The 13,166-nt window shown below is 35.2% G+C and overlaps 1 protein-coding gene across 1 annotated transcript; it reads left to right on the top strand.

Moving 5' to 3' along the window:
* Window positions 1-429: 429 nt before the first annotated feature.
* On the top strand, window positions 430-12,940 carry LOC101842331 (sulfotransferase 1 family member D1). The gene is made up of 7 exons (XM_040746591.1): window positions 430-582; window positions 2,097-2,222; window positions 3,027-3,124; window positions 8,605-8,731; window positions 10,194-10,288; window positions 10,701-10,881; window positions 12,610-12,940. The coding sequence occupies exons 1-7, from the start codon at window positions 435-437 to the stop codon at window positions 12,720-12,722; spliced, it is 888 nt and encodes a 295-aa protein (XP_040602525.1). The 5' UTR covers window positions 430-434; the 3' UTR covers window positions 12,723-12,940.
* The last annotated feature ends 226 nt before the right edge of the window (window positions 12,941-13,166 follow it).

Raw genomic sequence — 13,166 nt, 5'->3', positions numbered from 1 at the left:
TGCTACAGTGTCTAGTGAGGGGCAGAATCAGCCATCCCAGGTCCTGTGAGGGACAGGGCTGGCTCAGCATTGCCTTTGTTTTCAATATGAATGGTTCTTATGACCCCTGTGGCAACAAAGACCACGGACATCATCACAGACCCCAGTGGGAGCAGAAACACAGACCAAGACATGACCCTAAGTAGCAACTTAAGTCTGGATATCACCATGGCTCCAGTGGCAGTGCAGGCCATGCAGATCAGAATGGCCCAGGCAGCAACAAGGCCTTTGAACACCAACACAGTCTCATGTGGTTGTGTAGATTCCTGGCATCCACACAGCCCTTGTTGGTGACAGGAGCCACAGACATCAACTCAGACCCTGTCTGCTGCTGAGAATCAATAACATTTTAAAGTTGGCTTATGCTACCCTTTGTTAAAATATAGTCTCTCCCAATGGATAAGAAGCTGGATGTCTTCAGGAGGGAGTTAGTGGATGTTCATGGTATCCCTCTCTTCTGGAGCATTGCTGAGCAGTGGTCCCAAGTGGAGTCATTTGAGGCCCGACCTGATGATCTTTTGATCTCCACATATCCCAAATCTGGTAAGAACTTTTAATGTATTTGCTTTAGACAGTTAAATAATGATCCATATTCAGGAACATGCTTGCCTGCAGATACTTGTCTGATCTAACTGAAATTTTCTAACATGTTAAAGGATTATTGAGGCTAACTATGCCAGTATTGTCTCAGATTAGATCAATTCATGTCCATTTCTGAAATTCCAGCATGTACCCTATGAATGTATTTGAACACACAATCAATCAAACTTCCTACCTGATAAATAAACTCCTCTGTATTTCTACTTAATTCCCTAAGGGTAACTACAAACAAACTAGAATTTAAGATATTCTGATCTACCAAGATCACACAAATTTCACATGATTTCAGGGTCTTAGGAAGTGAAAAATACACCATAACACATTGTAGGTATGAAAAACAAGGCTGATTTGGTGTTTTTTAAATTTCTGCATTATTTTGTTTTAAGTAAATTTCCAAGTTGGCAGACAGAATATTGAGTTTAACTGTGACACTGATGTACATTTGTATCATTTCTAGTGTCTGTAAAAAATCCAAAAGTACAAACAATTCATGTTTCTTTAATTAAAGTGCTATATATGTAGATTAACCAAAGAATATATTTCAGTGCTTCAGTTACTAACACAGTAACAGTTAAGAAGGTTTTTTTTAACTTCCTATCATATTCTTTCAGTAGAACTGCCCCCAATCAAAGGATTTAGGCAATTGAATAGACCATGTTCTCACTTGATTTTGGTATATTTTCAAAGGACTGGTAAAACACTATATCATAGTTGTCAGAGTGAATCACTGAAATGAGTCCTATTGTTATATATAGCATTCTGATTATTAAAGCCAAAAGTTCTCTGTATTCTTTTTTCACACCTCTATTATATGTTGATCATCTTTATCTGGCTTTCTCTTCAATACTAAGCAATAACAATTTTTATATTTATAGGAAATACATGAACTGATAATTTCATCAAATTTGGCTATTTCCTCTGCCTAGTATATTCAAGAGCCAACACAAATGTATTTTAGAATATTATGACTTAAGTCAAACCATTTTGAACAAGGACTATTGAAAAGGATAAGGGAGTGTGCTATCATTACTTGTACACTGTTTCTTCTACACCTTTGATTTATCTCCATTTTAAGGCTTTTAAGTTAGATTTTATGAAATAAATATGCCTACATCTCCGATAGATAAGATTATAGTGGTTCATGCTTTGATCACAGCACTCTGGAGGCAATGGCAGATTGATCTCTGAGTTTGAGACCAGCCTGGTCTGCAGAATGAGTTTCAGGACAGGGACCATACAGGCTATACCCTCTCTTGAAAAATAAAAATAAAACCCAAATAAACACAAAAAGAGAGCTTTTCCCGAGAAGGAGTAGGAGAAAGAAAGGAAGTGGAAATAAAAACCACATTTTGTTTGCTTGTTCATTTGTTTCAGATATTACAAAACACTTCTGGCTCTCTTGACTTTCTCCGGTTATTTTCAACAGAGACATTTAATTTCTTCCATTTTCCCCTTAGGGACAACCTGGATCAGTGAAATATTGGATTTAATCTATAACAATGGGGATGCAGAGAAGTGTAAACGGGATGCAATCTACAAACGAGTGCCCTTCATGGAGCTTATCATTCCTGGATTGTCAAATGGTATTTGCCCTGAGTATTCCTTTCCATTATAGGATTATAAAGTCACCTGTGTTCTATGTATCAGTGAAGGAGTCAAGAAGAATATTAATACACAAAGAACAAGCACTATGAAATCATTGTCTAAAGGAGTTAGAATTTTGTTAGGCCCCATTTACTCAAAAATAATATCTACATATGGGAGATCTTAAGTCTCTTAATATATGGAAGTATTTCTCATTTAACTAGTGTGTCATATAAAGGAAATTCAACAAAATTATATGTGACTAGTTATTTTATATACGATATTCATATAATATAAAAGAATAGTATATATATAAACTCAAAGAAAAATATGGGGATACATTGCTTTGCATTATTTTAAATATGAAAAAATAGAAATGAATATCATGATATGATGCTATCATAGAGTTTGAACATGAGGGAGCTTAACAAGGACTTTGACATATTTTCATATTGTAAATAAGATAAAAGGATTAAGAGAGAATCTAGAAACTATCTCACAACTAGTTTTTCTGCTCCATAAAAATGACACAAATAAGGAACTGTTTCTATAGACAAATGTGAAGACCACTATACTATAGTACTTACAGAGTAAAATATGCCAGTTAGCTATGACTTTTAATAGTATGTATTCTTTGACATTTTAGAAACATAGGAATATGTTGAGCCTTATAGCCAACAAAACAGAAAAAAAGAAAAGCAACATCACCAAGCTACTAATGATTGGAATGTCTTAGAATAAATTGCAAGTAAACCATGTGACTGCACACTTATAATGCAGTTTGGTATTGTGTGTGCTTGCAGGTGTTGAACTGTTGAAAAACATGCAGTCTCCTCGACTGGTGAAAACTCATCTACCTGTTCAACTTCTTCCTTCCTCATTTTGGAAAAATGACTGCAAGGTAGCAAGTGAAAATTAATCTCTTTATTTTCATTTCTTTTTGTTCATTTTTAAAAAATTATGACAAGGAACCAAAGGCTTCAAATTTATTTTTCTAAGATTATTGATCATTTGATTTTTAAACATTTATTTTAATGTTTATTTTTAGAACTTATACTTGAACACTGTAATTTACAACATTTGTTCTCTAATTTTCCCTCAAATTCATGACCTGTTGGGTTTTTTTATATAATAGAATATGATTACATCATTTCCACCCTCTAACACAACCCACATACTTCTCCCTCTTGCTGTCATTTAAATTCATGGCTTTTCCCTTTTAATTGGTGACATATATGTGTGTATAACATTTATATATGCATATATATGATATTTATATCAACATATATGTGTGCGTACATACATGTATGTGTTTATGTATATATTCTTCAACATATACAACCTGCTAAGTCTGTATAATGTTACTGGTATGCATATACATTTTTAACTACAAAATAAGGTATTATGAAGTTAGAGGAGTCATTGCAAAACAATGGAATAGTAGTTATAGTTAAGGGTCACCATGACAATACTGGACACAAGTTATGAAGAAAGGATTTGATACTATGGGTGAATTACTGTCAAATTGTCTCTCATTCTTTTTTTTTTTTACTTTTTTACTTTGTGATTTTTTTATTTAGGAACAATTTTATTTTACATATCACTTCCAGTTTCCTCTCCCTCCCTTCCTCCCATGCTCTCACTGATCGCCTCATCCATCCCCACATCCACTCCCCAGGGAGAGTGAAGCACTGTCATATCATTTGGGGGAGAGCCTAGACCCTTTCCTGTGTATTTAGGCTGAGAGAGTATCGCTCCCTAGGAAATTGATTCCCAAAGTCCATTTGTGCATTAGGGATGAATACTGGTTTCACTGTCAGAGGTCTCATAAACTGCCTAGTCCTCCTAACTGACACACACGTTCAGAAGGCTTGGTTCAGTCCAAATCTGGTTCTCCAGTTTTATGACTGGGGTCCCTGTGCTCCCACTTGGTCAGGTCAACTGTTTCCTTCTTTCTATTTTTAAGATAAAATATTTTATTTATTTATTTTTGTTTAAATTAGAAAGAAGACTGCTTCATATGTCAATCCCAGCTTCCTCTCCCTCCCTTTCTCCCCTGTCCCTACCAGTTCCACCAAACCCCCACCCAACCCCCATTTATACTCTCCAGGGAGGGGGATCTCCAAAGTCTGTCATATCATCCGGGGCAGGGCATAGGCCCTTCCCCATGTGTTCAGGCTGAGAGAGCATCCCTCCATGTGGAATGGCCTCCTAAAGTCCATTCGTATGCCAGGGATAAATACTGATCTAGTACCCAAGGACCCAAAGAATGCTGAGGTCTCTTTACAGGGTGTCTGGATAAGTCCCATGCTAGTCTGTCAGCCATCAGTCTGGGGTCCATGAGCTCCCCCTTATTCAGGCCATCTGTTTCTGTGGGTTTCTCCAGCCTGGTCTTGAGCCCTTTGCTCATCAATCCTCCCTCTCTGCAACTGGTTTCCAGGAGTTCAGTTCAGTGTTCAGCCTCTGTTTCCATCAGCCACTGGATGAAGGCTCTAGGATGGTATACAAAGTAGTTGTCAATCTCATTATCAGGGAAGGACATTTAAGGTAGCCTCTCCACTATTTCTTAGATTGCCAGTTGGTGTCATCCTTGCAGATCTCTGGAAATCTCACTAGTGCCAGATCTCTCCTCAAACCTATTATGACTCCCTCTATTGTGGTATGTCTCATCTTGCTCTCTATTCTTTCCCTGACTTAAACTTCCTGCTCCCCCATGTCTTCCTCTCCCCCTCTCCAATATCTTTCTCTTTCTCCCTGCTCTCTCTCCCCTCCCCCTGGAACAGATTCATTGAAATATATAAATTGACAGTTATATGTAATTCTATAAATGAATCAATCAATATTTATAAACAGATATTATTTGCAGATGATAAGTCTGGAAGCAATTCAGTATAATGTATAAATACTATTGTACTAATTATAGATGATATATAATTATACAGATTAATACATTTTATGATTGTATTGCAGTAAGTTTTTTCAAGCATAACATTTGGGGAGAAAAGTACAAGTACACTAAGTAAATAACCTGATGATTATTTAGGAAATGAGCATACATATGAAACCCAGTCAAAGCATTGCATCACCCCCAAAATTGAGTTCCAACTTTTGTGTTTTCACCATAAGTAACTTTGCTTATTTTCTCTGTAATTATAAACTGTGTCTAATGTACCATTTGCCATTGTCTCTCAAGACACATGTGAAAACTATTCCTATTGTATAAGTTTATGTGTTTTGTTGTGTTACAAAGAGCAGCCAACAAGTTCTCTATACATGCAATTTTCAGGGTTTTTTTCAGATATTTTGGTATCACAAATTGTGTGAATGAAGACCAAAAGTCCAAATTTTAACAAGAACACAATTAAATGTTATTCATATTAAAGTCTGAAGACCAGTGGTGGTGCACACTGGTAAGATTTGCTGAAGGAAGCAGAGGCAGGAGGATCACGAGACCAATAACATACAGTATCATATACATATGACCTCTTCACAGCTTATTTATGAATATACTATTGATAGATGGTTGAGTGGCTGCCTGTTTAGAGCAATAGAAATAGTGTTGCTGTGTATATTTCTGTCTTTTCATGTGTGTATGCACATTTTCTTGGCTGCATATCTAAGGATAAAATTATTAAAACTTAACATGCTCACTTATTTAGTAGATATTTTAAAATAGTATTTGAAGTGTTGATGAGCAGTGTTCTAAATTGCTTAATGTCTAAAATAACATTAAATATAGGCAAACGGTTTCATTTTATTCACATCAGTGGATACTGAGGGGATATTTTCTGCTTTCTCATTGACTAATTAGGTTAGGACTTTTTAAATGCATATCCTCACTGAGTTATCTCTTATTTTGCCTCATTTTATATAATGGATTCCTTCTTCGCAATACATACACACAAAGAGAGAGAGAGAGAGAGAGAGAGAGAGAGAGAGAGAGAGAGAGAGAGAGAGAGAGAGAGAGAAGGAGATATAGTATGCTTTTAGAAGTTTGTGGAGACATCCTCAAATCATCCTCTCTATACTAAAGTAAGTCAGATACATTTTGCAAAAAGGCTATGGATGTTATTGCTAGATGCTTTGGGCTAATTGCCGTAGTCAACTGATACGTAGTAAAGAAAACTAGTTCTGTTTACAGGGTTTAATGTTTTCCTCAATGAGCTTTAAGCAAACTATACTACATCTCTTAGAAAACCTCCTTCAGTATGCTCCCTACCCTCATACATTTCCTAGCTTATTAAGGCCACTGTCTTTAACTTGGGAATATATAAGTTCCTGTTTTGTTCATCAGTTGGGTTAGAAAGAAAATATAATCATAGTCGCATGAAGATCTCTTCATTTTCCTAGGAGACATGTTCACTCCATGCATAGCTAAGCTTTAAACATGTTAAATTTTCCTTTCTAGGAGGGTGAACCCCAGTGAATACGGACTTCGCAAAAGAAATTCCTCGGGTTCATGGCAGATCTCTCATAATCTCTCTTTCATTCTCTCTCTCTCTTTCTCTCCCTCTCTCTCTCTCTCTCTCTCTCTCTCTTTCTCTCTCTCTCTGTGTGTGTGTGTGTGCATGTGTATGTTTGTGTGTGTGTGTGTATGTGTGTCTGTCTGTCTGCCTGTCTTTCTTTCTCTGCCCCTGCCCTTTTTTCCTACTTCCAAGGAGGTCAGAAGACAACTTGTTGGACTAAGTTATCTCTGTCATCATGCGGATTCTGGGGATAAAAATTAAGTCATCAGTTTTAACTATAAGTGTCTTCACTATTTGAGCTATCTTGTCATCCCCACAGCAATTGTCATTGAACAATACTTTTTCATTCATGCAGACCTTAAAATTTGATACATAAAAATTAATCCCATGTTACATGGCTTTGGTTTTGGACATAAGGGATTTTAATCTTTTCCAGCTATATATTTTCTTAATAATGGTTTTTCTTCAATGGAAATTTAGAGATTTTTCAGCTTAAAGTGCTTTATTTAATTTTATTCATTTTGGTATTTCACAATTCCATACTTGTAGATATGCATCCTGATTATTATCATTCCTACCCTTTCTTGTCTTTCTCCTATCCCTTTGTATAGGTTTAATTGATTTTAATTATCAATTTAAATATGCTATACATATAAATGTTATAAGTTTAAGAATATATAAGTTACTTGATTAATTTAATATTTAATGTAATTCTTTTTTCATGTTTTAAAATTGAAAGTAGATGCTTCTCTCAAAGAATACATCTCCATCAAAGATTCCCCTCCCTCCATTCCTCCTAGGCCCCCTTCACCCCTCCTTTTTTCTAGATCCACTCCCCCTCCAGTTCATCCCAGGAAAGAGCAGCACTCCAAGAAACAACAGCCAAACAGGACAAAACATGATAAAATAGAAAAGGCAAAAGTCCTCATACCATGTCTAGACAAAGCAACCTAATAAAGGAAAGGAGTCCCAATAGCAGGCAAAAGAGTCAGAGACTCACTGACTCCCACAATTAGAGTCCTACAAAACACCCCAAGCTAACAGCCACAGAATACTTGCAGAGAACCTGATGCAGACCCATGAAGGTTCTTTGCTTACTACCTCAGTCTTTGTGAGCCCATTTGAGCCCTGTTTATTTGATTCAGCAGGTCATGTTATCCTGGTGTCCTTCATCCCCTCTAACTCCTACAACCAGTCTTTCCTTCTGCTCTTCCATGGAATCCTGATATTCCATGACACCCAATGAACACTTCCAACTTAGACTCTTTCTGTGTGTAATGTATGCTGCTGGGAGAAGCCTCCCTGATGACAACTGGACAAGGAACCCATCTATGAGTATAGAAATATCACTAGGTATCATTTATTTTATTTATTATTTTGCCACTCATATTTGCTTCTGTCCTAGGTCTCTAGTCTATCTGGTCTTGTGTTCCTGACCATTCAGGCAGTGTGGGCATGGGCTCCCTCTCAAGTCATGGGCCTCAAGTTAAACCAAATGTTGGTGCGCATGAATTCTGTGCCACCATTGCCCCAATACATCCTGCAGGCAGGACAAATTGTAGATACAGGGTTTTGTGACTGGATTGGTGTCCAGGTTTCCCTTTCTTTAGCCTGAAGAGTACCTTCTCACACCAAAGAGACTAGAATGTAGTGGTAGTGGTGAATGCTATAGTTCTTAGTGTAATTATTTTTCATGTTTCAAGAGATAATCTTTCAAAGGTTAAATAGAATGCAGATGTGTCAGAAATGGGAGATGAGGTTCTGAGCATTAAAACAATATATAGTTGTGGGGTATAATTACAAAAATATCATTATCAGGAACTATAAAGGATAAATAAACAACCTGATAATGTAAACAATAGTTAAAAACTATTTAATTACAAAAATAAATGCCAAATTTCCACTTTCTCTACAGATGGTCTATGTGGCACGGAATGCCAAAGATGTGGCTGTTTCTTACTATTATTTCTACAAAATGGCAAAAATGCACCCAGAGCCTGGCACCTGGGAGGAGTTCCTTGATAAATTCATGACTGGACAAGGTGAGTCCAACTGTTCCTTTAATTATGATTTCAAAACTAATAGGTTTTTTTTCAGGGCAACATAAAGTTTAACATCTAAATCTTAGGTTCATTATAAATTAATACTTACGAAGCTATGCACTAATACATTAGGGAGACTAAAGAGAAAGAATACAAGTCCCTTTCTTCTTTGAGGGAACTTTTGGATAATTTGTGGATAGTATGTTTCTGGTCCTGGGTTTCATCATTTCATTAGTGATAAATAACTGCTGGCAATTTTGAAAGTGTTTTCAAATCTCAATGTCTATGCTAGATTATTTTAATAGTGTGTCCATTCTTTGGAGTCTTTTCTTTATCATTCAAAACTCCTGAGTGACTGTCTCTTTAGAGTCTGTTGTTTTGCAAACACACTGTCTTTTTCATATTCATGACAGTAATTGTTGGAAAAATTCTCAGTAAACATATTCCTGTATAAACAACCTCTTGGTAGCAGATGTCTGTAGGTGAGATCTAGCATAGACTTAACACCTCTCATCACTTGAACTTTTATTTGTTCATGGTGTCAATGTTACTGTCCCTGCCTAAGCCCAAAGGCATCTCAGAATGGAATTCACTCTATTCTTCCACAGGGCTTTTGTGACTCCCTCTTATGTAATCTCATTTATTTACTATTCACTCTCCTGTGAACTTCCACATCACGTACTGTTTGAAACACTCATAGTCTGCAATCTTAATTTTGTGGTCTTAGTTATATTTATCAAATGATATAGTACCATAAAATATCATATTGAGTGGCTTAGGTGACAGAAATATATATATATATATATATATATATATATATATATATATATATATATATAATCATTTTAGAATCTACAAATCCAATGAGAAAGTGCCTTTTCCCTTAAACAGTGCAGGGCTGTATCTTCACATTGTTCTCTCTATAGCCTTCCATCTTGGTGGGTCTGTCTTAGCTATTTTCTGTGTAAGGGCATTGGTTGTATCAAGAACTAATTTTGCTATTTCTGTAGGGATCTTTTCTCTAAGCACAGGTAGGTGTTTCAGAATATGGATTTTTGGGAAGACATTATTGACCTTGTATAAGAATCACTTTTCCTTTTGAAAGTAGATATCAAATTCAGTAAGTGGTTACCTCATATACTTTTTAAAATTTTTTGACATAGTTATTATTTTTTACTTAGAAACAATCTTATTTTACTCATCAAACCCAGTTCCCTGTACCTCCTATCATCCCTTGCCCCCTACTGACCCCCCCATCCCACTCCCAATTTACTCCCCAGGGAGGGTGAGACCTTCCATCAGGGATCATCAAAGTCTGTCATATCATTATGCTTACAGACCCTTTTCTTGAACTACAGAAATCACTGTATATGGACAGATAATCATGACTTTAAAGAGACATTTAGCTATTTTCTATTTCATGTAAATAGTTTTTAATTTTACATTTTATCTTTAACTTTAGTGAGTTTTGGCTCCTGGTATGATCATGTGAAGGGCTGGTGGGAGAAAAGAAAAGATTACCGTATCCTTTATCTGTTTTATGAAGATATGAAAGAAGTAAGGATAAATTTAAGGTTATATTTTAGGAAACACAAGATTTGATTTATTTGTCTTGTACTCTCAGTTTTTTTAGTCTATAAACTAGGCTAATTTATTTTAACTCTACTTTTGGTGTACAGTATTAATTAATTATTACTCCCCCATCTTACTACTATTTTCCATTCAAGGACAATAATATCTTTGAAATAAAAAATCTGTGTATTACCACTCATGTCTTTAAATAATGTAGTTGCTTCTTAAAAAGAATATATAAATATAATTGCTTGAGTCTTGCCTTATGAATTAAAAGTAGCATAAAATTCCAAGTATCTCTTCTACTAGTTAAGCTTAAACAGAAGTTTATTGAATGTATTCTATTCTTTGTGATCAAATGTAACCGAAATAATTCTTTTCCCCTTTAACATTTCAGGATCCACAGTGTGAAATTCAAAAATTATTGAAGTTTCTAGAGAAAGACATGCCAGAAGAAATTGTAAATAAAATCATCTACCATAGCTCTTTCAATGTAATGAAGGAGAATCCTAATGCAAATTACACCACTATGATGAAAGAGGAAATGGACCATTCTGTGTCTCCATTCATGAGAAAAGGTGAGAAGAGTACAAACTCATTTCTGTATAGTTTCTGGTCACAACATGGAAAATATAAATAATCACATTAATAATGCTTAAGAGAGAAAAACTGACAAGTAGAGGAAACAATAGGTTTAGAAGAAGTACTGTGGAATATTCTGCATTATTTTTGTGAGATGTAGTGAGACTTATAATGGGAAATGTTTGCGCAGTGTCTTGTGCACCAGTGTTATCATTATATCCTCAGTATTGAACATAATATTTAGCAACTTATATATACTGGATATAGATGATATATATATATATTTAATTTTGTACATGTGTTCATATATGTCTGTGTGTATGAGTAGAAAATAGCAACAGAGAGATGATAGATAATAGATAATATTGCATATGTAACAATCAGATTTTCTATAAAACTTCCACAATCCTGAGGCATCAGTAATTTAATCACATTGCTTAAGCACAAGCCACGTTTTGCTAGGTGAAGGTCACTGTGGCTCCTTCAGTTATTTTTTTTTTTTTTTTGGTTTCCCTGGCCTCAGCTCTTTTTGTATCTCTTTTTAAAGCCAAAGCCAAAAGCAGGGCCTGCATGTGACCTGCATTAGATCATGTGTTAGATTATGGAAACTGGCCTTGTATTTTAAACTTTCATTTTAGAGACTGTGTGCATCAAACATGTTATACTTCCACTGTCCAAAGCATAAAAAGCTAAGTTTGAAGTTACTGGATGAGAAAATCACACAACACAAGATGAGTATAAGTGGAAAACATTCTTGTTGTAGAGAAGATTTATTAGCAGTAATAAAAGTTAGGAAAGTTCTTGAGATAAAGAAATTTTGGTGAACATCTAGAAAGAAACAATCAAGACTCATTATTATTAGAATTTTTATAGATTCTAAACAACTTTTGTCAGGTAAGGAGTAATGCTATCAGTAGGCTTTACTGTAATAACTCAAAGTATGATTTTGTTGCTCGGGAACAAATGTGAAGACATTTTTAATTGTTACAATTAGGAACCAGTTATTGGTGTCCAGATGACCTGCAAGGTAGATGAAAGAATCCCCTTTCAAAACCAAGGAATATTCTGAATCAAATGTCTCTAGTTGATATGAAAAACTAGGTTTCTAACTGTGTCCTTTATGTTACTGGGGAATTTTCTGTGAAAACTATAATTTAAACAAATATCCTTTTTGTATGGTGTGTCATATCTGTTCATAAGATATTTAAAGGCTCAGCATATATACGTGTGTGTGTGTGTGTGTGTGTGTGTGTGTGTGTGTGTACTCAGCAAGTATATGTAAGTAAATGCGTTTACTTACATTTACCCTGGTAATTTCCAATCTTGCTTGTTGTTAAATCTTTTCACATAAGTTGTCATTTTATCCTGTAAACTAAAGCTTTAAAATGAGTGAGTATCCCCTTTGCTCTGGTTACCAGGGTACTGACAGCCCAAGAATTAGTATTGAGATTATCAGGTGGCATTTCCTCCACTAGTCTTTCTTTAAGATACTTTAAAATTATTATTATTATATTTACATAAAATACTTTAAAAAATCTATAGAAGTTGAAAGGCTAAGGAGGTTTAGGCCTAGGAGTTAGATATGGCTGGGATTGAAGATTATAATTATGATGCATATCAAAAGTTAAAAAAAATATATATACACATTCAAATTGATAATTCAGATTACTATTAGACAGAAATTTAATAGTGATCCCAAACTTTTTTCACTGTGTTTTTTACAGGCATTTCAGGTGATTGGAAGAATCAGTTCACTGTAGCCCAGTATGAGAAATTTGAAGAAGATTATGTGAAGAAAATGAAAGAGTCGACACTTAAGTTTAGATCAGAGATCTAGGGGGTGTCTCCTTCATCTGGCACTAAAATTAGAGGGGAAAAAAGCTCATTCATGGATTAGTGAAGTATAATGTTGTATATGAATTTTCTGTATTTACATGGTTTACAGACCAAACTTACCGATAATTCTCTCCTAACTGTCTTCCTTACAGACAGGTTGATACAGTAGTTTTCACCTCACTTTCTGTTAACAAAAGAATACAATTTTAAGAGACCTTATAACATGGCATGTTTCTGATTTCAGTTACTTATAGCTTCCTGATGCTCTGCACATGGTCTTATGTCTCTTGGGACATAGGTTTCCAAATGAGGTTGTTTCTCTCCATGGTTAGGACACCCCCTAGACAAACGCTACAGTTGATTAAGTCTAATTCTTCAATTTAATCTGTTATTTATATATTAAGACATCATGTCTTTAATATTGCCAAATTATTCAAATCTTTCA

The sequence above is a fragment of the Mesocricetus auratus genome, unplaced genomic scaffold, assembly GCF_017639785.1.
Source record: "Mesocricetus auratus isolate SY011 unplaced genomic scaffold, BCM_Maur_2.0 Super-Scaffold_100006, whole genome shotgun sequence".
Taxonomy (NCBI): domain Eukaryota; kingdom Metazoa; phylum Chordata; class Mammalia; order Rodentia; family Cricetidae; genus Mesocricetus; species Mesocricetus auratus.
This window is presented reverse-complemented; position numbering and strand designations above follow the sequence as displayed.